This window comes from Phascolarctos cinereus, unplaced genomic scaffold (assembly GCF_003287225.1).
Source record: "Phascolarctos cinereus isolate Bilbo 61053 unplaced genomic scaffold, phaCin_HiC Scaffold_1;HRSCAF=81, whole genome shotgun sequence".
NCBI lineage: Eukaryota > Metazoa > Chordata > Mammalia > Diprotodontia > Phascolarctidae > Phascolarctos > Phascolarctos cinereus.
The window spans coordinates 288,171,243-288,198,098 of record NW_027555514.1 but is presented as its reverse complement, the minus strand read 5'-3'; the positions used below and the strand labels follow the sequence as shown (position 1 = coordinate 288,198,098).

Below are 26,856 nucleotides of genomic sequence, written 5' to 3'. Positions count from 1 at the left end.
AATATAAGGTGGCAATTGTTTGGATTGTGAGAGTGGTCTGATTAGCAGAGGGCACTCTGATCCTTTGTCTAAGCAAAAATGTTTGTATATCCATGAATAGTCTCTGATAGATTTGGGTTAAAACATAGAGTAGAGTGTGTGAGAAATAAAAGAGTTAAGTTTCCACATGAGTAGATAAGAAATCAGCACAGACAGGCTGACTTCTCCATCGGGGCGGGGGAGGGGGGAGTGACAACACCAATTCTAGGCACAAAATGTATGTTAAGGGGTGGGGATCACAGGTATATAAAATATACGAACAGGGAGTATAAGGAAGATTGTAACCCAGAAGGATTAGGACCAATCCTGATCCAGAAGGGAAGAGTTAGGCAGTTACTAACTATAAAGCTTGCTCTGGCTTCTGTACTTGGCACATTCTCCCCCTTCAAATGAGGTGTGCCCTCTTCTCGCGAGAATTGAAAGGACACACTTCAACCTCTTTAATAAAGAGTCTTTGAGACACCAGTCTTCAGCACTAAATCTGGGGTCTTCTTTGTAACAAGTGTTTTCCTTCCAGTCAGGTCATTCCAAAGTGCCTCTTGCCCTCCTTCCTGCTTGCTGGACATGAGACGACTCATCAGTCCTCTGTCCTTCTTGTTGGTAGCCCTCCCAGCATCATAACACCTGCTCAGAGCTCTGTGGGGGCCTCAATGATGCTGCTTTTATTTAGGATTGTTTGCCCAATTTCCCTCAAGATATGATGCTCTTCCCACCTTACTGGCTGTTGGCACATTCCTAACTGTAAATCAAATGGTTTCAGTTCCCAGGTAGGATTTCCAACTTCTGGTGACCCATCTCACTCCTCTTCTGACTGAAGCCCACCTCCTTCCTTGGGGCTTCTTTGATTACTCTGCTGGCCTATTGTCTGCTACATGGGAACCCATTCCATCTAATCCCGTCCCATCCCATCCCAGCCCAGCCCCATCCTGCTCTCTCTGCAAAGGTGTTATCTGTGGAGTAGAGGTCAGAGTGGGCCCTCCAGGGAAGGGGGAAGGGGATAGACTCTGACATATTAACCAATGGTGAGCAGTCCAAGGTCAGCAGGTTAAATGGTCACTGATTACCTCTTGGCCAGGACCAGCTAGCTTAGGTTAGATCTGGTCACTTCCATGGATATTTATGTAACCTAAGGGTATATATAAGAGCCCCCTGGGCTCAGACAGATCACATGCAAGCCACTTCCCATCCTGTTCACCGCTAGGCCTGTGGTCAAGATGAAGGTTTTAATGGTGAGTGGCCTGTCTCCCTGGTTGCCTTCGAAAGTGCTGCTGGGCTGTCCCCTTCTCTAGGCTGCTTCAGGGTCCTGAGCCCCTGGGTTCCCCCTCCTCCAGACTGCTCCCAGAATCCTCAGCCCTTGGGTGCTTCCTTTCCAGGCTGCTCCAGGGCCGTGAGCTCTTGGGTTCTCCTCAGCTGCTAGGCTACTCCAGGGTTCTGAGCGGTCCCCACTCCAGTCTGCTTCCAAAACTCTGAGGGAAGGGAGGGGCTGGTGTATGGTTTGGGAGGGTATGGTTTGGGACCCTGGGTTCACTCACTAGCCCCAGGCCCTTACAGGGGCCCAAGGTCCACCCAACTAGGCTGGTAAGAGACAAATAGTAGAGAAGAAGGAAGCTGGGGTGGAGAGCAAGAGCCTGGTTGAAGGAACTAGGACCTAGGGGAGTAAAACCCAAAGACTGGGGACTTCCAGGCCCAATGGTCTACATCCTCACTTTCCTCATCTCAATCCTGGGAACAAGCCAGAGCCATTCTCTTCATTTCATTAGTGGGGAAACTGAGGCTTACAGAGGCACAGAGGCACAGTGCCACTCATAACATCCCATAGCAATTGTGGCTTCCAGCTCCTGGGTCTCCACCTGGACCCCTTCCTTCCTAGGAGGGGGGGGGCAATGAGTTAACTCTGCTCCTTACTCCTGTCCTCTATTTTTCTCCTCCCATCGGTCACAGGGCTCACCTGAACCAACATGCATTTTCTTATTTTCTCTAAGCCCAGAGGCAGGGATATGCCTCTTCATTATCCACAGTGGGAGAGCTCTCTGTGCTGTGGAGTCCCTTCCCCCCCACCAGCCCCCACCTAGGCCCAGGCAGTGTGCATGTGCGCAGGTGACTGCGTGGGTCTGAGATGGAACTTGAACAAGGCTCGGTGGGCCTGGAAGGAGGTACGAGTGAGTAGTAGACCATACCTGAGTGTGTCTCTGCTTTCCAAAGCTAATCATTTCTAGGACTGTGATCCTGACTGTCTTAGAGTTACTGCATCTTTTTTCTCCCTCTCTACTAGTGATACTCTGGAATAAGCTACATACACTGATGCTTCTAGGCTACGGGGTCCCTTCCCCCTCTCCTGCCCTTCCTGAAGCCTTCCCAGAGAGAAGACTAGCCTTCCTTCCCTCTCCCAAACTGGCTGAGCTCACCTCCTCTTCTCCCCTTTCCCTTAGGGTCCAGATCCTTCTCAGATTTACCGGCCTGATGGGGGCAAAAATAAAGAGGACTTCCGAAACTACACTGTGAGAGCTGCCAGCTTGGCCCTGATTGTGCTCCCGGCCCCTGTCCCTGACTTTGACTTTGGCCCTCCCCTGCCATCCTGGAGAGAACAGCTTTAGTGGCCAGTGAAGGAGGAAGTGGGTGGGGTGGGGGAGCAGCCAAGGGGTAGAGAGAGAGGGTCAGAGGGTCAGGGATGAGGAGGCCTCAGACACAGTAGCGGGGGGAGCTGGAGTCTAACCTGACTGGGCCTTGCAGTCAGGACCCCTCCTGGATCGAGTCTACACCACCTACAAGCTCATGCACACGCACCAAACCGTGGACTTTGTCAGGAGGAAGGTGAGACGGGAGAAGGGATCCTTGGGGTGACAGATCTGTGTCAATGATGGTGGGCCCCTGTCCTCAGTGATGGGTTCACATCTTTGATGATGGGTCATTTCTTGGGAGTGATGGGTCTGTGACCTGAGGGTGATAGAGTCGGTTTACCTGATGTCACAAGATCCATTTCTGGGGGATAATGGATCCTTGTTTCCAGTGGGTGGTTCTTGTTCCCAGCACAAGGAGTTTGGTGGATTCACCTACAAAAAGATGACCGTGATGGAGGCCGTGGAGCTGCTAGATGGGCTGGTGGATGAGTCCGACCCTGACGTGGACTTTCCCAATTCATTCCATGCATTTCAGACAGCTGAGGGCATCCGGAAGGCTCATCCTGACAAGGGTATCTCCTGCTTCCCCCACTCCCAGGCATTTCCTGCTCTTGTCCCCATCACCCTGAGGGGTCCTCTCTCAGCCCCCTCCTTGTGCCCTCCCTGGGACAGAAGGGGTGATGCCCCCCAAAGGCAGATGTGGAATGCCAGCCTTACCTGGGGGTGAAGAGAGGTTCTGCTTCCCACTCCGGCCCTGCTTGCTCCCAGACCCTGCTCATGGGCACTGCCCTTATTTCTGTGTGTTTAAGGGAGGCCCAGAAGAGGTCGTGAGCGAGGTCCCCCACTGGGTGCCAAGAGGCCCAGATCGTGGTGGAGGCTGTTGCTGACTACTGTGATCAGGGCACTTAGTCCCCTCACTTGCCCTCAGTTTCTCCATATGTACAGTCAGGACTTGTAGCGGGTGATCTCTAAGGTCCCCCTCCCCCCACCCCAGTTCTCTTTCTTCATTTTCACCCGGTCTTATTTTGTGTTCAGGTACTCTTTCAGCCCCTCCCTGAGTTCACTGGCTCTCATGTAGGGGAGGTATCCTGCTTGCCACCTGAACCAGGGAATAAGGGATGGTGGGAGCCAGGCAGGAGAGATAACAGGCAAGGGAACATGGAGGGCAGAAGCCAGGGAGCCCCCAGATGCAGAGCGAGAAGGATAAAGAGTCCTTCTCCAGGGGAGGGGGGATTAAAAGTGTAGCCACCTTTCAGGGAGGAAGGAACCTGGTCCACTCCCAGAAGAGCAGGACAAGAGAAGGAAAACCCCCAAGACCATAGGATGGGTGAGGCGGGACTCTCCATCCCACAAATCTAGGACCAGCCCAGACCCTGATGACCAGAGAATTAAGGGTGAAGGTCATGGAATCATTCCCCCTTAAGGCAGCATCCCACTGTAGGTCATTCTTAGCATTAGCCTCTCCACCCAATCATTCATTTATTTAATACTCATTCATTCTCCCACTCGAAAATCACTATTTCACTGGATCATGATAAACATTCCATTGTTCTGATCATTATTTCCAGTGTAATTAGCTTCAAAAAGCAGTCACTATTATCTTTGATATTTGGTGTCTGGTGAATTATTGCCCAGGTGGGGCATTTTGTGATTGAAAGAATTATTATTGCTTTATTATATCCCAATTCAGTTATTCCTCCACCCCATTCATTCACAGAATCAGAGAAACCCCGAATTAGAAAGGAACTCGGATTCCCTACTGAGGCAGTAATTCCCTCCACCCTACAAGCAGTCATTCAGACTCTGCTTGAAGCTGTCCAGTGACAGGGAGCCCTGAAGCAGCCCATTCCACTTGGGGATGGCTTTGAGTATTTGGAAGTTTCCCTGACATTCATTGTGAAGCCAAGGTCTGAAGCCAACTTGTCCTAAGCTCCTAGACCTGAGGAAGGAGGAACCCTGCTGCTGCACCTGCTATTGCTGCCGGGGTCCTGAGTAGGAGGGGAGAGGGTTCTCCAAGCATGGGTCTCAGAGAGACAGAGCTGGGGAGGGCAAATCAGCCTTCTGCTGGCCTATCCTGAAGTGGTGGCAGAGAGCAGTTGTCTAGTCTGGGGCACTGGGGCTAGAGTAAGGGAGGTGATGATCTTCTGCCCCCACCAGACAACAGCCTGGGTACTGAGTCCAGGTCTGGGCCACATTTAGGCAAGATTCTTTTTTTCAATTCAACAAATGTTAATTAAGGACCTACTACGTACAGGGTACTGGGGATCAAGTGCCAGAGAGGAAATAATTCCTGCCCTTTGGGAGCATACGTCCTTAAGAGTTACTTCAATTACCCTCTTCCTCCCCAGGTATGGAGATCAGTACTAGGTGGAAGGACAATGTGTGAAGTAATTTAGGAAGGGGTCTCCAGAGAAAGGGGATCAGGATAATTAAAGCAATAGCTGACATTTTTCTGCTGCTAGAAGCTTTACAAAGCCCTTTCCACACACCAGGGAGAGAATGCAAGGGTCAAGGCCCCCACTTTACAGATGAGGAAACTAAGGCTCCACAGGGTTAATTGAAACTTTCTCACAGCTAGTCTGTAAGAAATGGGATTCCTCCCCAGATCACTCCCAGCTCTAGGGCCAGCACTCTTCCCACCTTAGTAGGTTGCCTCTGTGGTGAATACAGAAAGTAGTGAGGTGTCTGGAGATCAGGCAGTTGATTGAGGAACAACTCATAGGAATGAAGGGGGTTCAGCCTAGAAAGGAGAAGGAAGAAGGAGGAGGAGGAGGAGGAGAAGGAGAAGAAGGAGGAGGGGAGGAGGAGGAGGAGGAGAAGAAGGAGGAGGAGAAGAAGAAGGAGGAGGAGGAGGAGGAGAAGAAGAAGAAGGAGGAAGAGGAAGAAGAGGAAGAAGAGGGGGAGGAAGATGAGAAGGGGGAGGAGGAGAATCCTAGAACACTAGAATGAGAAGGCGTCATAGAGAGGGGGTCCAATCTCTCCTTTACTGGAGGGACACAGGAAGTCAGAGGGAAGGAAAATCAGGCCTGGAGGCCAGGCCTCCTGACGCCCAGCCCGGGGCTCTCTGTCTCTGCCTGGGTGGAGCAGGAGGGTGGACACCCAGTGGAATGTTTCTCCTGGCCTCAGACTTGGCCCTAATCTGCCTTTCCAGACAACCCCCATTATGCCCCTTCACACACTCTCTGCCATGGCCACACTGGCTTCCCTGCCATCCCCTTAATTTGGCGAAGTTGCCCCCCATTCCTGTCATGTCCTCCCTCCTCTTTGGCCTTTCCGAATCTGTTGTTGTTTAATTGTGTCTGACTCTCCGTGACCCTCTTGGGGGTTTTCTTGGAAGAGATACTGGAGTGGTTCGCCATTTCCTTCTCCAGCTCATTTTACAGATGAGGAAGCTGAGGCAAACAGGGAAGTGACTTGCCCAGGGTCACACAGCTGCTGAGTGTCTGAGGCCAGATTTGTTTGAGTCTTCCTGACTCCAGGCCCGGCTCTCTGTGCACTATGGCGCCCCTAGCCGCCCCATTGGCTACACAAAGCTCTGCTCCAGTGCCACTTCCTGTGGGAAGCCTTCCCTGATCTCCTTAGCTGTATGTAAGTGGTCTTTCCCAGCTCAAACTGTCCTGTATATAGTTAGCTTTGTATAGGGAATTCTCTGCCAGGAGAACGTAAGCTCCTGGGGCACAGGGCCTGCTTTTCACTTTTCTTTGTCTCTCTAGTTCCCCCAGCCTTGAGCTACACAGGAGATCCCACATAAATGCTTGGTGGATCGGAGCACCTGCTTCTTCCTTTGTAGAATGGGTGCCAACCATTTGAGCACCATTTCTGGAGAGCTCTCCGGGTATGGTGCTGAGGAGGTTCTAGGGAGGTCCAAGCGTGGCTTGCCATGGGTTCCTGCACCTGAGATGCTAGAAGCCCCCAGCAGAGCCCCCTTCTGCCCTCCCAGGCCAAGAGCTTCCCTTCCCCCCTCCTCAGCTCCTGTCCTTGTCCTTCCTCCCTAGACTGGTTCCACCTCGTGGGGTTGCTACATGATCTGGGGAAGATCCTTGTCATGGCTGGGGAGCCTCAGGTAAGCAGCGACAACAAAGATGGCCGAGGGCAGGCCAGGCACTGACCGCTGGCCTCTGGGTTCTGATCTATGGTTTATGGATTCTGGGTTTGGGGTTAGAGGTGGGACTGGTTCTAGACTCTGAGTTCTAGGCTCTAGGCTAGGATGGGGCTTCAAGCTGATCTTTGGCCACTGGCCTCTTGGATGGGTTTCCAGCTGTGGCCTTGGAGTTCCAAGGGTCCTGGAGTTCAGCTCCGGGCTGTAAGCTCTTGGCTCTGATCCATTTTGAGGGGTGGCTCAGGGTCCCGTAACCTATGGCCCCAAGTCCATGACTCTGCTGCCTCCCACATCCAGTGGTCAGTTGTTGGAGACACCTTCCCTGTTGGCTGCCGCCCCCAAAAATCTGTTGTCTTTTGGGATTCAACTTTTCAGGATAATCCTGACACCAAGGACCCTCGATACTGGTGATCCACCCCCCTCCCCCCACCCAGAGATCTCCCCTCTTAAATAACCCCTGCCCAGGAACCTCCCCTCCTCTCCCAATTCCAGAGATCTCTCATACAACCCTTCCTAGAGATCTTTCATACAGATAGTCTCCCCACCACAGATCTCTTATGCAAAGAGTCCTCCCTCACTCCCCAGCACACACACATACAGAACCTTTGGCTAATGTTGCTTTGTCATTAGAGATATATATATATATATGAGCTCTACCCAGCCCCTCCCCCTTTCCCTCCTCCCACTCCTGAAGAGAGGTCTCTCGTCCAGACCCCTCCCCCAAATCTCCCCCCACCACCCAGAGACCCTTCCCCTTGTACATGACTGTACAGGACTCTCCCTTCCCCCAGGCCTTTCCCTTCTTTCTATCCCTCCTTACAACCTTGACTTTCCAGCACTGATTATGGAATGTATGAGCCCAACTGTGGCCTGGAGAACGTACTGATGTCCTGGGGCCATGATGGTGAGATCTTTCCCCTTGCTCTCCACTGCCTCCCCTCTCCCTCTCCTCCCCAAAGGCTCTTCCCTCCCCCAATCACGTAGGGGCTGGTAGGGAGCCCCGAAATGAAAACAGTGAACCCTGACTCCCCTCTCATAACCCAGGGCCAGACCTGCTGTCTGTGGGCTCCTGAGGAAAAGGGTTACAGGTTCTGTAGAATGGAGCCTTGTGGGATCTCTCTTGGGGTGATGGCTGCTGGGTGCTGGGTGGTGGCCAGGCCTGTGACCATCTCTCCTTATACAGAGTACATGTATCGGATGATGAAGTTCAACAAATTCTCTCTGCCTCCGGAGGTAAGTGGGGTCAAAGCGTCCACTCCCCAGCCTCCAGCTGCTGACACTGCAAGGCTTCTGGCTGCCCAGTGTTAGGCTCTGACACCGAGTCACTTCTGAGAGGAGGGAACCATAGGCCCGTGGGGCTGGGACGTGCCGGGCTCAGGCTATCAGGGGACCTAGACCGGAGTGTGGGAAAGGTTGACGGCGAATTGGAGCAGGCACACGCCTGGCAGAACCTAGCGTATGCCAAGTCCCAGAGAGTGGCCTGGGGGTGGGAATTTACCTGGTGAGGCCAGGGCCCGGCTTTCCCAAGGCTCGATGGGGGCCTGGAGCCCAGGATCTGGGCTAGAAAGGAAATCGATTAAGAGGACATAATTCCTTCCTCCCTCCCTATCTAGGCCTTCTACATGATCCGTTTTCACTCCTTCTACCCTTGGCACACTGGTAGCGACTACCGGCACCTCTGCAGCCCCCATGACCTCAGCATGCTGCCCTGGGTGCAAGAGTTCAAGTAAGGGCTGGGGAGGGGGGCTCAGTGCTGCCCCCTCAAGTGGCTCAAGGGATACCCCGGCCGTCCCGCTCAGGGCAGGATGTGGGGGATGAGCCTCTTGTCTCTCCTTAGGCCAGAAGAAGCAGCAGGGGCCAGTCAGGGCCAGGCTTGGGGGTCCTCAGTAAGGGAGGATCCTGTCCTCAGGCCCTATTCTTCCCCTACCCAGGCCCAGGACCCACTGAGGACTTTCTTCTATAAATAAGTGCAAAGTGCCTACTGTATACAGGGCACCTCGCTGGGTGTTGGGGATGCAGGTGTGAAGAATGGCATAGGCTCTGCCTTCAGGGAGCTTCCAGTCTAGCGGAGGGGTGGTAGCCTGAGCCCCAGAGAGAGGCCTGGCCTTGGAGACCAGAGACCTGCAAGGGCGCAATCTTGGGCAAGTAGGGAGGCAGCCTGTGTGACAGAAAGGTCACTCACTAGTCCTGGAATCATGTGGCCTGGGTTCCGATCCAAGGCTGACCTGGGCCATGTGGTCAGAAGAGCTGAGCCATGACAACTTCCCAGTTTGCCCTGCAGGAGGCAGAGCTAGAAGAGACCTCACAAGCCATGGAGCTCAACCTCCTCATTTTACAGATGAGGAAACTGAGGCAAGAGTGAAATGATTCTGTGGGTTCATTGCTCCAGAGCTGGCAGGAAGCTCAGAGACCTTCTAGTTCAGCCTTCCTTATTTAGCACATGAAGAATTCGAGAATCAGGGGAGGGAAGTGACTTAACCAGGGTCACATAGGTAGCAGGTGACAGAGGCAGAAAGTCCTCTGCCTCCAGAGCCAGTGCTCTTTGCCTCTGAGGAGTTCTTACTCCCTCCTGGGCCTGGACAGGACTGAGGGAGGCAAGGCAAAGCCTCCTGGGCTCCCCTGGCCAATGTCCTGACCTCTCCACCAGGACCAGGTGGGGCAAAAGGCAGGCAAGGGAGACAGAGCCAGAGACCAAAGGGCAGGAGGGAGCCCGAGATGCCAAACATGGCTGCTCCTCTGACCGACCCCAGATTCCTCTGTACTCTTTGGGTTCCCAAGACACTCCTGCCTGTCGTGGTATGAGAGCCTCCTGAGGGACACATGCTTCTGGGTGAGGGCATCAAAGGCCCCTACTATCATTGATTCCTTCATCTGTGGAACAAGTGTTTGTTTGACAGGCTTCTGTGCCAGGAATATTTGAAGTACAAAGATTGGGGAGAGCCCCATGGAGCCATTATCAGCCGTTAACATCTTAGCAGAGTTTAGCCGGCCTTAAGTGAAAACTCAAGCCTTTAGCTGGGACAGAAGCAAAGGGAGGTATGGGGAACCCAAGGCTGAGAGATCAGCATTGAGAGGCTGACAGGGGAGGGGTAGGGGCAGGGGCTCTCCTTTTCTTCCTGGGGGATGCCCATGACCACTGCCCCCCTCTCCGTATCTCTTACAGCAAGTTTGATCTCTACACCAAGTCAGAGGACCTGCCAGATGTGTCCATGCTTCGGCCGTACTACCAGGGCCTCATTGACAAGTATTGCCCCGGGGTCCTTTGCTGGTAACGGCCTCTGCTCTGGTCTGAGCCTACTTCTTGGCCCTCTCACAGCCAGCCAGACTCACTTGCCTCACCAGGGGCAGCCAGCCCCCTCCCTTGTACACACCAACCTGTCCACAGGCCCCTTTCTCCCCCTTCCTCTGAGCTGGGCATTATCAGCCCAGAGACTACCCGGGGCCACTGGCCACCCCGTCAGCTGACCTCTCCATCTCACTAGCAGCAGCATCCATGTCTTCATTATCTCCATACCCGATTGCCAACTCCATCCCCGTCACATCATCATTGTCAGTCAGTAGGTGCCCATCACTTTCCTGCTTTCCATTCTCACCATCATTTGTAGCCAGCTAGACCACATGCTCTGGGGGTCCCTGGGCACTGCTCAGCCCTCCAACCACACCTGCAAATTCTTAACACTCCTGCCAAGAAATAAAGACTGTGCAGAACCCTGGCATCTTTCCCTTCACTCTGTCGGAAGAATTAGGGGCCTAGGGATGAGACCTTGGAGTTCAGGACCTTCTCCTACAGGAAGAACATTCCCTGGGACATTCACCACCCTCCAAGGCCACCCCCCCCCCCCAACCTCAACCTCAGAGAGCCGCTATGTGCTTCCCACTCAACATCTCCAGCAACGGGATTTAGATGAATATCCCAGAGATTGGAGCAAGAAGGCGACTCCCTGCAGGGCCTCTCTGCGCCTGAGGGTTCTGGGTTATTTTCTTTGGACTTCCAATCAGCTCACTTCTTCTTTATTACTGTCTGGGGACTGACCATGGGCAGCCAGATTCCACGGACCCAGGGGGCCCAGGCACATCTTCCCAGCACGCTCGGGTAAGGGTGATGGACCAAAGAAATAAGAACCAGCTCCTCCCTGTGAAGTGTGCCTGATCCCTTCACTGACAGTCAGTCAATAAGCGTTTATTAAGTGCCATTGTACACCAAGCACCGTGCTGTATCACTGAAGATACAAAGGAAGACAAAAGTGAGTCCTTTGGGACTAGCTCCTTGTCCTTGGGAGCTCTGGGTCAACTGGAAGGGACCTCAGGGCTTGTCTAGACCAAAGCTCTTATTCTACAGAGGAGAAAACTGAGCTTTGGAGAAGGGAATAGAAATCACTTGAGGTCATACAAGGAGGAAGTGGTGGTTGTGGGAAGCCAGACCCTGTCCTTGGGCTCATGGACAGCTGTGGATTCCAGGAATGGCAGCTATGGGACCACCCTAAGGGAAGAGCAGAGCTCTTTTCTTTAATGAGTTGTGTGTGTTAGGAAGTCTTTGGCATCGATAGATCAATAGTCAAGCAACTGAGTTAATAGCTAACAACTATTTCTTAAGTGCTTACTTTGTGTGAGGCCTGTTCCTCGAAGGATCAGCCTGATGCGTTTCCTTCCTGCAAAGGAAAGAATGTAGGCTTTGGGGCATTACCAGGTGAAAACTCAGTCAAGGCTAACTGAGGCTCTCCAGTGGAACCTTTGGCCACTCAAAAAAGAAGCAACATTCACTTTAGAAAGGGTTTACTAGCAAAGTGCCATAGTGGATTACCTAAATCTCTCTCACACACACAAACACACACACACACACAATTTAATTGGGTAATTTAATTGGGATAGCATTGACTACATAAAATAGATTGGGTAAAATTGTCATTTTTATTATATCAGCCCTGTCTACCCATGAACAATTAATATTTCTCCAATTATTTAAATCTGATTTTATTTGTATAAAAAGGGTTTTTTAAAACAATTTTGTTTCGATAGTTCCTGGGTTTGTTTTGTCGGGTGTGCTCCCAGGTATTTTATACTGTCAAGACTCAGAGTCACTTTAAATGGTGTATCTCTTACCATCCCTTCTTGCAGGGTCTTGTTTGTGATATATAGGAATGCTGATGATTCATGTGGATTTACTTTATATCCTGCTACTTGGCTAAAATTATTGATTGTTTCAACTAATTTTTTAGTTAAATCTTTGAAGTTTCCAAGTATATCATCACAACATTTGCAAAAGAGATCATTTTCCCTATTCTGATTCCTTCTATTTCTTTTTCTTCTTTCATTGCTATTGCTAGGATTTCCAATACAATATTGAATAATATTGGTGATGTTGGACATCCTTGTTTTACACTTGATCTTACTGGGAAGGCTTCTAGATTATCCCCATTACAAATAATGCTTGCTGATGGTTTTATTATAAATGTTTTTAAAAAGATCAATTTAAGGGAAAATCCATTTATACTTATACTTTCCAGTGTTTTTTTTTTAATAGAAATGAGTGTTATACTTTATCAAAAGCTTTTTCTGCATCTGTTGATATAATCGTATGATTAAAAAAATTTTTATTATTGCTCTTCCATGAATTCTAATTTATTTTGTGGCCAAGCTATGGTTTTTTTTTTTAGGCAGTAAGTGTCAAGTGTTTGGTCTGAGGCCAGATTTGAACTCAGGTCCTCCTTACTTCAGGGCCAGTGCTCTATCCATTGTCCTTCCTAGCTGCCCCTCAAACTATGTTTTTCTTAGACACTTTTCTTGTGGCTCTTTTGGAGTTATTCTCTCCTCATGGGTTTGTGTCTTAAGCGTCTCTGTCACCATAATAGCTTTTTATTTGTTTCTGCTTGCTCATTTTACCAACCCACTTCTTGATTTCAGACTTTATGTTAGGGACAGGCTCTTTGTTCTTCTAGAGGGAATGTCTGGGCTGGTCCTGCTGCCGTTGCTGCCTTCTTAGTCTGATCTCGGCAAGTTTCTGAGCTGGGTTTAAGTCTGAGCAACAGACCTGTGGGCTTACCCCATTTAGCGTTCCGGGAGTACTAGCTAGTAGCTATTGTTAGCTACCTGGAAAGCTCTGCTGATTGGGAGGGACAGAAGAGCAGGCTTCCCTTTGCTCTGGGATTCCTGTCCTTGTCATTCCTCTGCAGGTTTTAGATGGGCCTAGAAATGGCAACTGAGACCCCACTCTGCTCCTTCTGTCTGAGCCATCCAGCTGCTGCTTACTTTTAACTTTTTTCCTTGCTGATTACCCAGCCCAGGGTCCTCTCTCACATCTCATCCTAGGATGCCACCTTGAAACACAGGGCCCCTCCACCGTCAGTCCTGGATCTATGACACAGAAGTAGGTAGTACATAACAGAGCTGCCAGTTGGCCCCAGTTTGGGTTCTTTTGTAGTGGATCTGGGATCACTTCTTGCCCAGGTGCACAGCCTCTCCCTAACCTGGAATGCTCAAAGCTCTGTTCTGGCCAGCCCCAGCCCTGAGTTCTCAGACCTCTCCCTATACTGACCATGGATGGGAACGTGACTCACCATGCTTCTTTCTTGGATTTCCCAAGAGGATTTGGTCCAGTGCATTTTCCAGATCTGTTTGGAGGAGGTTCTTTTTTTTGGGGGGGTGATTAACAGAGCTCTGTTTCTTCCTGCTGCTAATTCATTTTTAAAAGACACGTACTGAAGATAAGAGCAAGGGCAAGGAATGGGAGCCAAATACAAGAGTGTGGCAAGGCACAGTGAAGTCAAAGTTGGCGATGGTAAAGCTCCCGATGAGCTGAAGCCAGGGTAGAAAGCTTAGCATTACAAAAGGGAGGGTTTCAAAGATATACTGGAGGGGGGGGCAGCGAGGTGGCACAGTGGATAGAGTACCAGCCCTGGGTTCAGGAGGACCTGAGTTCAAATCCAGCCTCGGATACATAACACTTACTAGCTGTGTGACCCTGGGCAAGTCACTTAACCCCATTGCCTAGCCAAAAAACCAAAAACAACAACAAGGAAAGAGGTTTAAGGAAGGGCTAGGACCACAGCTTGGGGTGAATGGATGATAGCCAACAACAGAGAGAAGGCAGGCGAAACCACTCACTGACAATTTGGCTTCTGTTTTCTCTGTCATGGAAAAATATCCTTTGGACCAGAAAAGACAGAACTACAGTGGCTGAGAGACAGCTGACATTCAAGATAAGTAGAAACCTATCTTAGCCTCAATTTTCTCATCTGTAAAATGGACGGAGCTCAGGTGTGGTTTTCCCCACTGGAGGGTGAGTTTTGTGAGACACTTGAGATAGGCATACAGGTGGGTAGCTAAAGGGAGCCGACAAGCCTCCCTGAGGGTGGCTACTCAACCTTGGCCACCAGGTGGCGCTCTAAGCCTTGAACTAGCCGCCCAAAGTCTATGTCTATGCCTTCATCCCCACGGGATGCTCATGTCCCTCCCCAACCCTTCCTTGTGGCCCCAGTCATTCACTTGTGGACTAACTGCACATTCCTCTGGTCAGTGCCCTGCTCCCTGTGAGGCCTAAGACTTCCACCTGCCTGCCTCTCTCCCTAGCCTTTGGCTCCTGTCACGACTGCAAGGCTCTTGGTGGGAAAGAGCGTTTCTCCTTTGCCTTGATTTCAAGGTGTTGAGGGAAGGAGAACCGCCCATCTCCCCGCTACCCAGCGCTGGCCCTCAAGGGAGCAGTCCTCCCCTGAAACTGCTTCACGTGTCCGCAGGTCTCTTCTCTCGCTGGTCTCCAAGTGTCTCACTCATCAGCCAGTGTCACCCCCTCCCCCAGGTTGGGGCTGGGGTGTGTGCGTCAAGTGTCCGGGGTGCCCAGCCCCACACCACAAGTGCTCTATGTTTCTCAGGGGCGCCTGGTATGTTTTGTATTCAGAAGGCATCCATTTGTTGTTGTTTTAATTTTTGCAATTTTATTTGATTTCTTCTTGTTTTGAAGTGTCCCACTGTAGCAAAATGTCAGATGGCTTAGATACCTTCCTTTTTAGGTCATCCCCAGAGGTTACTTGGTCCCGTGCTGCCCACCAGTTCAGCACCAACAAGCTGGGAACAGTGCCCTGGGGAGGAGGAAGTGGATAAAGAGGAAAAGGAAGGAGAGGAGGAGAGGAGAGGAGGAGGAGGAGAGAGAAAAGAAGGAGGAAGAGGAGGAGGAAGAAAAGGGGGAGGAGAAGGAAGAAGAGAGGGAAGAGAAGAAAACTCTTGGGCCATGGGAGTAAAGTGGGGATACTTCCCTCACAGATCTGTTGGAAGACTGAAATGATAACACTCAAAAGCCCCAACTGAGTGCCTGCTATGACCATTTCCATTTCTGACAGAGTTAAATGAGGGGAACCTTGTAAGAAGTTTCTAGCAGGGCATTTCCTAATATTAGCAAAGCCTCTCCTGCTTTGAAGGAGATGGAAAGAAGTGGGCTAAATAGGAGCTAGGAGGACTCAGACCTCACTGAGCAGCTATACCCAAAGAGAAGCCATTAATGGTGTAGTCTCAATTTAGAGGGAGGTCTCTAGTGGAGTGCCCCCAGGGATCTGAGCTTGGCTCTGTGCTATTTCCCATTTTTGTCAATTGCTTGGATACAGGCAATCGGGTGTTCACACTGACTTTAGCAATATTGCAAAGATGAGAGGGAGAGGCATCCCACAGGAGGGCTGAATTATCAGGACACATGAAGATCTGGAGCAGCTGAAGCATCAGGCCAAGCCTGGTGAAATCCAATTAAATAGAGGCAATGGAAAGTCTTACATGCAGAATTTTTTAAATGCCCACTTAAGAAGTACATGCTGGGGGAGGCCTGGTGAGACAACAGTTTGTCAGAAAAAGAGATGGGGATATAGATGGCCTGCAAGTGACACATGAGTCAGCAAGGAAATGTGACTCAAATCAATCTTGGGGAAAAAAATGTTACTGATATCTTTCGTGTCTTCAGCATCTGAGTTTCTCCTGACACAAAAACATTCCTTATAACAAAGAAATTTTTTAAAAAGAGAAAAATGAGAAAAATCATATCAAATGAATCAATGAAGACATTACAAAACCTGATAATTGCTGCCACATTCCGTGATCATGGTACCTTCACTCCCCTCCCCATCTCACCAAGAAGGTGCTCTTCAGTCAAGTCCTAGGTTGCGCTGAAGGGCACAGAGTCCATACAAAAGGAAGCTGCCCTGCTCAGCTCTCAGCAGGATGCTTGCATTCCATTCTGGGATCCACACGTTAGGAAGGGCATCAATTAGCTAGAGAGCTCCAGATGAGGGCAGCCTGCACTTCCGAGGGCCTTGAGATCCTGTTGTAGGAAGACTGAATGAAGGAAGCCAGGGGAAGAGAAGATTAGGAGGAGGGATGTATGATAGCTGTCTTCAAGCATTTTGAAAGGCTGTTCAGCACTCAGACACTTAACTAGCTGTGTGACCTTGGGCAAGTCACTTAACCCTATTTGTCTCAGTTTCCTCATCTGTAAAATGAGTCAGAGAAGGTAATGGCAAACCATGACAGTGTCTTTGCCAAGAAAACCCCAAATGGGCTCATAGAGAGTCAGACACGCCTGAAACTGCTGACCCAACCACAATAAAAGAGAGAGAATAACTTTTCACAGGGAGAAAGATGGAAAGAGGGGGAGGGAGAGAGACAGAAAGGGTAGAGGGAAGGTGGGAAGGAGAGAGAGAGGTAGGGAGAGACAAAGAGATGGAGAGACAGAGACAGAGGAGGGAGAGAGAGAGAGAGAGAGAAGAGAGAGAGAGAGAGAGAGAGAGAGAGAGAGAGAGAGAGAGAGGAGAGAGACAGAGAGGGGGAAGAAAGGGAAGAAGGAAGCTGAGAAGGAAAATGAGAGACAGGGAGAGGAAAAGAAATAGAGACAGTAGAGACACAGAGAGAGAGGGAAAGGGAGGGAGAGAGAGAGAAAGGGTAGAGGGAAGGTGGGAAGGAAAGAAAGAGACAAAGAGATGGAAAGACAGAAGGAGGAGAGAGAGAGAGAGAGAGAGAGAGAGAGAGAGAGAGAGAGAGAGAGAGAGAGAGAGAGAGAGAGATGGGTTCTGGAAATGCAGGGAATAATCTTAACTTGACCTGACACTCAAAACAGCGTTGTTAAAATAAATAAATACATTAAACCCTACTGCATTCTAAAAATTGAAAAACTGTTCCCTCTAGAGTTGCTTCTCCATGTACCAGGGAGACTGACTACTGCGTCTGGAAACTTCCTGGCTTTGGGTTCAATCTGTTCACCAGAACTCTGAGTCCCCAGTCACTGACTTTCCCTGCTTAAGACTTATCACTAGCTTCCCATCTTAGCACGAATCAGGCAAATCTAGGTAAACTGCATGGCATTGCAATCAGGGCCCCTGGGTCCCCAAGAAAGCCCCCTTCCCACTCTCCCAGCACAGTCTCCTGGTCACCTGGGGGCATCAGGCCCTCCTGCTCCTCAGATTACTACCAAAGGGGTTGCGTCTGCATAGCTGGGTTACAGCTGTTGTTCACTGGTCACAGGTCTTCGAGAGGTCAGGGCTTGGTTGCCCCTGCTTCCTTCTCAGCCGAGAAGATACCTGAGCAGGGCAGATACCCATCCAAGGTCTGGAGGAACCCCAAGCCAGGCATGTGTGGGCAGTGGCTGCCATTCCCATTTCTCACAAGTCTGTGATCCAAACAGGCAAAGCCCAGTGTCTCACCCTGCTCCCAGGAGCTAGGGGTAACCCTGCCTGGGGAGAAAGTCCTGTGTGACCTCTTTCCCTCTTGCATTTCCCAGCATCCTGGTTTGAGGCACACAAGGGGCTGTGGGCTGGCAGGCTGCTTCCAAGGCTCTGGAGACATCTGGGAAGGGAAGCTTCCCCTCTTCCAGGCAGTTCTACTGGGGGTTCAATTGATCAGCCCATCAACAATCATTTATTAAGGGCCTGTGATGTAACAGTTAGTCACTGTGCTAAGTCCATGGGATACAAAGAAAGGCAAGGACAGGCACTGCCTTCAGGGCCCTCATGTTCTGATGAGGGAGCAAGTCATAAATGGCCAAATACACAGCAAAAAACCAAACCAAAACAAAACAACAAGCCAAAGAGAAGGCAATCCCAGAGAGGTGATAGCAGTGGGGTGGGGGTGGGGACAAGGACAGGGCTAAAAGGGGGAGGACTAAGGGAATTCTCATGAGCTTCTGTGTCTTTGGGTGCTCCCCACAAGCAGTGTGAGATGACCTGAAGCCCCATGAATGATGCTTCATGGCACCAGCCCCGTGGCCAACTCTTACGCTCCTCTCTTAGACTGAGTCTCAATCTTCTCTCTTATGAGTTGCATCTTTTTTTTTTTTTAAATCAGATTGGGGCAAGTAGGTAGAGCGGTGGTGGATAGAGTAGTGGTTCTGGAGTCAGGAAAAGGTGAGTTCGAATCCTGTCTCAGACATTAACTAGTTATGGGATACCTGGCACGTCATTTAACCTCTGCCTCAGTTTTCTCATCAATAAAATGGAAATAACAAGAGCATCTACCTCTCAGGGTTGTTGAGAGGCTTAAATGAGATAATATTTGTAAAGCAGTTTGCAAAGCACTATATAAATGCTAGCTATTGTTCTCCCTGTTGTCGTCATTATTATTATTATTAGATTTCATTCGCAGCGAAAATGTCCAAACAAGTGTCTCCATTTCCCAGGCTGTAGCGCCACCTGTTGTCTACTAGATGGAAATTTCCATCCAGAGTTACGTTTATACGTGGTCTAGAAGTTGTGATTCTTTTTTTTTTTAATTTTGTTTTTCAATGACCAAGCCCTTGTTTATTTCCTTTCCTACCCTTTCAATTAAAATGAAAGCAAAAAAAATAACCCATGCAATAAATATGTATGGTCAATCAAGACGAATCTTGCACCAGACAGTCCAGAAATGGAGGCATCTGAGTCTTGAATCCATCCCATCTCTGACAGGAGATGGGCAGCGAGTGTGCCCATGGGTCCTCTGGAACCGTGGTGGTCATTGCACCGAACAGAGTCCTCAGGCCCCTACAAGCTATCCCTTTTGTGTGCGTTGTACTGGCTATGCCCACTTCTTTCTGCATCAGTTCATACAAGCTTTCCCAAGTTTCTCTGAAACCATTCCCTTCATCATTTTTTACAGCATAGTTATATGCCATTGCATTCATATACCACAATTTGTTCAGCTGTTCCCCAATTAATGGGAAAATTGTGTAGTTCCTAACAGCTTCTACTGTGTTGTTTCTCTGCCACCTACCACCGTGGAATCAGAAAAAGACCACACAAGACAAGTGGCTCACCTACATTTTTTTCCTTGTTCATGAGTGATTGCGGCCAAGAATTCATCACTCAGTGGCTACCCGGTGGTCCCTCTATGCTTCACTAAGACAACAGATGCAGTATATGGTCAGGAGAGAACTCTCAACCTTCCCAGCTTCCCAGAACCAGCCAGAGTCTGCCCTTATTTGGGGCAGCTTTCCAGATCCCAGGATCACTACCATTCCATGATGGGTCATACAGTCAGGAAGAGGCTGAGGTAGGATTAAACCCAAGGGCCTCTGCCTCCAAATCCAGGGTCCTTTCCACTTCCTTCTGAAGCCATTTTATGCTGCTACAGTGATGAGGCTCCGGGCATGGTTGATGGAGATGAGGTGGAGATGGAAAAGAGGGGGCAGATGGCGGGGCCTTGCTCTGCCCCCTTCCTGTCCTCATCCCCTGGCAAAACATTGGAGGAACCACAACTCATTTGGTTAACAGGTGTATGCTGGACAGCAACTCCAAGAGCAGAGTAATGGGCTTTCACTGTTCCCAGTGTCTCCACTTGAAAGAACAGTCCCCCACTGTCCCCTCCAAGGTGACCTTCTATCTCTGCAGTGATCAAGCTGGTTCCCACTAATGAGGACTGCATTGTCATTGAACCGTGTTTGGAAGCTAATGCTGGAGGATGCGTGGCCGAGTGGCTTTTTAAGTGCTCTGTAGTCATTAAGCTCACCCTCATGTTCCTTTAGTAGGGCACACCTGACTCTTCCGTCATTTTTGTTCAGTCAACCAACTTGAGCTATGATGGCACCAAAGTTGTTCTGGAAAGTTTAGGAATGGCAGTCAATGGAACAATTTCCTTGGAGACTATGGGACTGCATTGAAATGGATCCATCTCCCAGATTAGAACAATGGCTTTTTTTAAATATGGAAGTAGCTTGGGATCATTGAAAGTTGCTGTACAATTTCACAATGCAATCCAACTCATTCTCCTTCTATTTAGTTCTTGATGAAGATCACTGTCCATCCTGTCCACAGGATCCATTGTAGCTATGTGTACTAATAATTAGTGGTATAGCCAGGACAATAAGCACCCTTGGCTTTTCCTACATGGCTAGTTAGGGCAATCTCTTTTAAGTCATTATGTTTCTATTGCAGATGCACTGGAATACCTTAGTGCTCGATGCGATGAACACGATGTTATGCATCACCAAGAGCATCTGGATGACCTCGTCATTTATAGGGAAGCCATCTTCCATTTGAATCCTTTGCAGAATGCCTTCCATAATCACCTTTGGGGAGGATGCCTGTCTCTTTTGTATCTGGTTTGATGTAATCAATAGATCCTTATGTTTATGTCATTCAGAAGATTTTCGTGATCATAATGAACAGAGACTCTTCTATGATCTTAATGCTTGGGTGACAAGAGCATTTGAGTCTGCATACACACACATGTACATATATACACATGTATTTGTAATTATCAAATAACAAACATAGAAGGATCTTTTTTTTCTCTGCTCCTGTCACTTAATTGTGCGCCCAAAAAGACATGGTCTCCTGTAGAAGACTCTTCCTAAAGCCTCTGCCTCTTGCCTTCTCCTACTTTTTAAAGTCAGGAATATCTTCTCTATGTGTAGACCATTCACATAAAGATGTCACAGAAATAAAAGAGAAGGCATATATGTTTGGAATTGCTTATGTCCTCTCACCTGCCTACTTCCAGTCATTATTTATCTTTTTCTCCTTCCAAGCACTTGAAAATTGATCCTTAACATTTTCTTTTTTTAAAAATTAATTAATTAATTTTTAGTTTTCAATAATCACTTCCATAAGCTTTTGAATTTTAAATTTTCTCCTCCTCCCTCCCCAAGATGGCATGCAATATGGTATAGGCTCTACTTATGCATTCCTATTAAACATATTTTCATATTAGCCATGTTGTAAAAAAGAATTAGACCCAATAGAAGGAACCACCAGAAAGAGGAAACGAAATGAAACAGAAGGGGGAAAAAAAGAGCAAATAGTATGCTTTGATCTGCATTCAACATCCATAGTTCTTTCTCTGGATATGGATAGCATTTTCCATCATGCGACTTTTGGAGATGTCTTAGATCCTTGCATTGCTGAGAAGAGCCAAGTTATTCACAGTTGGTCATTGCTACAATGTTGCTGTTACTGGGTATAACAGTCTCCTGGTTCTGCTCATTTCACTCCGCATCAGTCCATACAAGTCTTTCCAGGTTTTTCTGAAGTCTGCCTGCTCATCATTTCTTATAGCACAATAGTATTCCATTACATTCATGTACCACAACTTGTTCAGCCATTCCCCAATTGATAGGCATTACCTCAATTTCCAATTCTTTGCCACCACAGAAAGAGCTGCTATAAATATTTTTGTACATATGGGTCTGATCCTTAACGTTTTCAAAAGTGTGTGCTCTCCAGCATGAATTTCCTTTGTGTATACTTGGTCTGCCTCAATGGAATATGTTGTTTTTTCAGGATATTTACTCTGGGTGTGCAGGTGGGCTTCTCTTGTTCATCACAAGGTGTCCTTAACATCTTGGTGCATTTTTCAGCTTTAATTGTCTTGCAGCATCCAACTTACTAGACCTCTCCACTGGGATGTCCCCTCAAATTCTACATGCTCAAAACATAACTTATTACTCTCCTCCTCCTAAACCAACTGTCCCCTCAAATCTCCGTATTTCTGTTGAGGGCACCAGCATTTTTCTACTCACCATGTTTTGCAACCTCAGATTCAGCCTTGACTTTTCCTTCTCTCTCTCTCTCTCTCTCTCTCTCTCTCTCTCTCTCTCTCTCTCTCTCTCTCTCTCTCTCTCACTCTCTCATGTCTGCCCTTTCTCTCTGTCTCTCTCTCACCATTATGTATCTCTGTGTCTCTCTCCTCTCTCTGTGTCTGCCTCTTTGGGGATGGAGAGCAATATACTGGAAATGAAGGTGATGTAAAAACAAGGATATTCATTTTTTAAAAGAAAGAATACAATTTGCTGAAGAAATGTTGGTCAGTGTGTTTCCTCTTTCATTTGTTTGTTGTCTTCCTTCCTCCTCTCCCTTCCATCTGTAAATACTCTTAGCTTGGTTGGGTTTGTCATTTGCATTCTGCAGGCATATTTTCCTTTCAACATTCTTCACTGTGTTGTGAAGTGATACTGTTCACAACCCTATTCCCTCTGCTTGGCGAGGGGATCAAAGATTTGTTGTCTGAGATAATTTCTAGGTAATTTCAGCCTCTTCATTGTGATAATTGTTTTATGTCTCTAACTTCTATAGAAAATGTTGATAATCAGAACCGATGTCTTATTTTATCTATTTCCCATTTTTCAGCATGAATGACTCATTTGAATAGGTCAAGGCTGGAGTTGTTATAATTGGCTAGAATGTCTTCTCCTCTTTGTGTATTCTTCCAGATTAGTGTCAGTTTTGTTAAATCTTTGCTGTTTTCATTGATGGTCTGAGTGCATACAGACAGCTGATTCAGAAATTACTCTAGCATCAGTATCTAGTTTCCTATCTGTCTGTTCAGTCTGCCTTCAATTTCATTATTTTGGTGATGCATGGAACTTGTCATGTCCAAGAAGAGCGTTCCTCTTCTTCAGGAATTTAGCTTCTATGTGGTCTAGCCACTCTTGGCTCCTTTCATGTTTTCCAGCACTTTTGTCAACATCCTTCACTTTGAAGTCCTTGAGTATCTATCTGTGTGTGTGTGTGTGTGTGTGTGTGTGTGTGTGTGTGTGTGTATGTTGGCTGGTTTTGCATAGTGTTTATTTGTTTGCTGCATTTCTATCTTTTCCCTCCCTGCAATATATGCTGGTTCATAAGGCAAAATGACCTTGATGGTCATCTTATTTACTTAGTGGGAATGGTGCCAGATGAGATGGCCAAGAGTCAATTAAATGATGTCTTCTTGACTCTGGGTGTGCTATCAACAAGCAGTTATTTATTAAGCTCCTATTATGTTTTTGGCATTGTGCCAGGCCTTGAGAGGACAAAGACAAAAGTTAATCATTTCCTGGCCTCAAGGAGCTTACAGGGTAGCAAGGACACACACACACACACATACACACACAGACACACACACACACAGAGGAATATACAAAATAGACACAAGACAAAGCCCGGCAATTCCATTCTGCTCCTTTCCAAGCCGAACCTTTGAGCCTTCCTTCTGTCTGTCACCTGGTTTCCCTTAGAGAGAGTATGGCAATATGGATACTTCTAGACTCTTCCAGTAGGACCTGAACTCATTGGTTGTCGGATGGGAATCTCACGTTTGGAGTGCCACCAGTTATTGTTTATAGATGATCCAAAGACTAACTCACAGCATCTTCTGTCTTTCTACTCAGTCGTTCACCACCCCTCAGAGAAGGGGGGAAGGGTCACCCAAGTCTGAAGACTTTGTATTTGATTGTACTTTTCTTTGTCCCTTGGGTTGCTGTGGCTAAAGAATTCATCTCCTCGTGGTCAATCGCCTGGCGATAAGCCATGGGAAGCAGACGCGGACTATAATGGAGGCCTTTCCAGCTTGGCCAAACCAATCACTGTAGGCTCTCAGGTTTGTCAATGCAACGTTCTCTGTGACTCCTCGCTCTCTTCCCTCCCTAACTCCACCGCATACAATCAGTGGCCTGATCTTGTCATTCTGCTTCACACCCATGCCAGCTTTGCCTTTCACTCCACTTGAACAGCTCTGCCCACCACATGGCTCCCCGTGGCTTCTGTTCAGGCCCTCTTTGGTTGCCTCTTACCTGGACTATTGTACCAGCTTCTGTTTACTGCCCCTTTCTCAAGTCTCTCCCACTCATTCAGCTGCCAAAATGATTTGACCATGTCATTCCCTCACTCAACAGCCTTCTGTGGCTTCCTATCACCTTCAGGATCAAATGCAAACTCCTATGTGTGGCAATTTAAGCTCTTTGCTATATAGTCCTTTCTTATCTTTCCCATCTTATTTATTGCTCTCCTCCGCATACTCTACCATTCATCTACACTGGTTTGCATGACATTCATGACACAGTACTTCTACTTCCCATCTCCCACCTCCATGTCTTTGCTCTGGCTGTCCCCCATGGCTGCAGAGCTCTCCGGCTTCACCTCTGCTTGTTGCAAAGCAGAGTCAAGCATCATGTCCTACATAAAGCCTTTCCTGATTCCTGTGTCCCTCCCCAAACCACCTTGTATTCATTTGGTCTATACTCTACATATACTTATTCCTGGACATGTTGGCTCCTTCATTAAAATGGAAGCTTCTTGAGGGAAGGGCTGTTGCATTTTGGCCTAGGGATGCCCATGGCTAGTGTAGGTACTTAATAAGTGTTTGCTTGATGGATGGATTAAAAACTTCTATCGGGGCAGCTAGGTGGCACAGTGGATAGAGCACCAGCCCTGGATTCAGGAGGACCTGAGTTCAAATCCGGCCTCAGACACATAACACTTGCTAGCTGTGTGACCCTGGGCAAATCACTTAACCCCATTGCCTATCCTAGAAAACAAACAAAAATAAAAATAAAAATAAAAACTTCTATTGCACTCCACTGATGTCATAGCTTTCAAGCATGCAGGGTCACCTCCAGGCCATGATGGAGCCCAAAGTCATGTGGCTGGTAAGCAGTAGAATCAGGATTTGAACCCAAGTCTTCTGACTCCAAAGCCAGAGCCCTCTCCAAGGTGCTTCCTAAGCCATTCTATTTAGTTGGAGTAATGAAGACCTGCACTACAACAAAGGATTTGGGGATGGAGAAGAGGGAACAGATGGCAGAGGGCTCTCTTACACTCCCTCCCATGATGACCCCCCAGGGCTTTTCAACTAGAAGGCAAGGGATGGGTGAGTGATGCCCCATCTTGCCTTGGTTTGTGAGTGGACAGGAACTCCTAGTGCAGAGAAAGGGGCTCTCAGTGTTCCCACTTTGCCTAGTTGAGTGAACCCCTCCATTTGACACCCCCTCCCTGGGGTCACTGATATCTCTGCGCTGACTGTAATGGGGACTCTGGGTCCTTGCCCAGGGCTATGAGGGGGAGGGAAAGAGAGAGAAGAGCTGGTGGGGTTGGAGGTGACCCCGACTCAGTCATATCCCCACTGTCCTAGCTCCTGCACCCACCCAGACATCTGGTGACCCTTTCCCATATGCTCCACCTTGCCCTGCTGAGAGTCCCATCTCCCCCATGCCTCTCCTGGCCAGTTCTCATTTCAGCCTCCCCACTGCCACCCCAGCCCTGAGCAGAAGACCCCTCCCAGATTATTTGTCTCCTCTGAAATATCCCCCCCTCAGATAACGGGGTGATGAATGTGGAGTCTGGGGGGAGGGGCTCAGCCTGGGGGTGGCAGGTGCAGGTGAGGATGGTGATCACAGGAGCCAGCCTCTGGAGCTCAAGGGCCCTCAGAGACCATGTGGTTCACCCCACCCCCTATTTTACAGATGAGGAAACTGGAACATAGGGAGGTTAGATAACTTGCCTAGATTAACATTAATTATTAATTAACACAATATTAATAATAATAATATGGCTAATTGGTGCAGTGGGTAGAACACTCATCCTGGAGTCAGGAAGACCTGAGTTCAAATCCAGCCTCAGATACTTACTAGCGGTGTGACCCTGGGCAAGTTACTTAGCCTCTGTTTGCCTTAATTTCTTCAACTGTAAAATAGGGATAATAATAGCATCCACCTTGTAGGGTTGTGAAGATCCAATAAGAAAATATGTGTGAAGCACTTAGCACAGTGATTGGCACATAGCAGGTGCTATATAAATTCTCTTCTCCCTAATAATGATAATAAATGCCACTTGTATAGTGTTCTAAGGTTTGCAAAACACTTTACCAGTCAACTAGCATTTATTATTAAGCCCCTACTGTGTGCCAATCACTGTGCTAAGTGCTGGGGATAGAAAGAATGGCAAAAGACAGTCCTTGCTCTCAAATAACTCATAGTTTAATGGGGCAGACAACATTCAAACAACTGTGTACGAACAAGCTATATTCAAGAAAAGCTGGAAATAATTAATGGAATGAAGGCACTAGAATTAGGGGGGGTCAGGGAAGACTTAGTGTAGAAGTGTAGTAGTATAAGATTTTACAAAGATTATTTCATTTGATCCTCACAATGATCCTGGGAAATAGGTGAAATTATTACCCTATCTTACAGATGGGGAAACTGAGGCAGGTGGCAGTTAAGTGACCTGCCCAGGGTCACAGGGCTACTGGATGTCTAAGACAGGATTTGAATTCAGGACTTCCTGACTCCAGGTCCAGTACTGTACCCATTGGTCCATCCCCCTCTCCCAACCCCTCCCAGCAGCCACTTTCCAGAAGAGGAAGCCAAGGAACAAGGAGATTGAACCACTGGGATTTGAATCCAGCCCCCTTCTTATTTTTATTTCCTGTATGATCTCTGGCAAGTGGTTTCAATCTACCTACACCCAACGGGTCTGTCAAATAAGGCTCATCGGTGTCAGAGCTGGGAGTCAAACCTAGAGCTCTGGCTCCCAGACCTCTCCTTCATTGGCCAATGATTCTCGTGACCCGGCACGTTGCAGGCTGCTGGCCTCAGGGATGCCACGGCCTAGAATCTCCCCCTTCCCCTCTCATCCTCCCTCTTGGAACGGGTTGGGAGGACAGGCCAAGCAGAATGACTCAGGGTTACAGAGAGCCTGGCACAGGTAGGGAGCTTTTGATCTGTTCTTCCCTCCCCTCTCTAGCCCCCAGGGATGGGGAAGGGGGAAGAAGTATTTATAGAGCACCTACTCTATGCTACCAGCTCTTCCAAGTAATTATCAACAGTGAAGACTGGGGATGGGGGGCAGAGGATTGGCACAGCAAATCCAAGTGCCTCCAGAAGAGAGGATTCCCCCCTTTCCAGGGCCT

At 48.5% G+C, this 26,856-nt stretch overlaps 1 protein-coding gene across 2 annotated transcripts; it reads left to right on the top strand.

Annotated features, from left to right (window-relative positions):
* Nucleotides 1-1,160: 1,160 nt before the first annotated feature.
* Nucleotides 1,161-12,362, top strand: MIOX (myo-inositol oxygenase). 2 transcript variants are annotated; one of them, XM_020982865.2, is made up of 10 exons: nucleotides 1,161-1,268; nucleotides 2,469-2,537; nucleotides 2,770-2,850; nucleotides 3,067-3,229; nucleotides 6,653-6,720; nucleotides 7,132-7,163; nucleotides 7,593-7,660; nucleotides 7,940-7,989; nucleotides 8,370-8,482; nucleotides 9,920-12,362. In XM_020982865.2, exons 1-10 carry the CDS (start codon nucleotides 1,254-1,256, stop codon nucleotides 10,026-10,028), a joined length of 768 nt encoding a protein of 255 aa, XP_020838524.1. In that variant the 5' UTR covers nucleotides 1,161-1,253; the 3' UTR covers nucleotides 10,029-12,362. The 2 variants fall into 2 exon arrangements, with proteins under 2 accessions (XP_020838524.1, XP_020838523.1); XM_020982864.2 differs by having other exon boundaries at nucleotides 7,054-7,163.
* The last annotated feature ends 14,494 nt before the right edge of the window (nucleotides 12,363-26,856 follow it).

Excerpts from the sequence above, each read along its gene's own strand:
- MIOX (XM_020982864.2), top strand. Across the intron at positions 7,990-8,369 it reads AATTCTCTCTGCCTCCGGAG|GCCTTCTACATGATCCGTTT; the intron begins GTAAGTGGGGTC and ends CTCCCTATCTAG. Across the intron at positions 8,483-9,919 it reads CCCTGGGTGCAAGAGTTCAA|CAAGTTTGATCTCTACACCA; the intron begins GTAAGGGCTGGG and ends TATCTCTTACAG.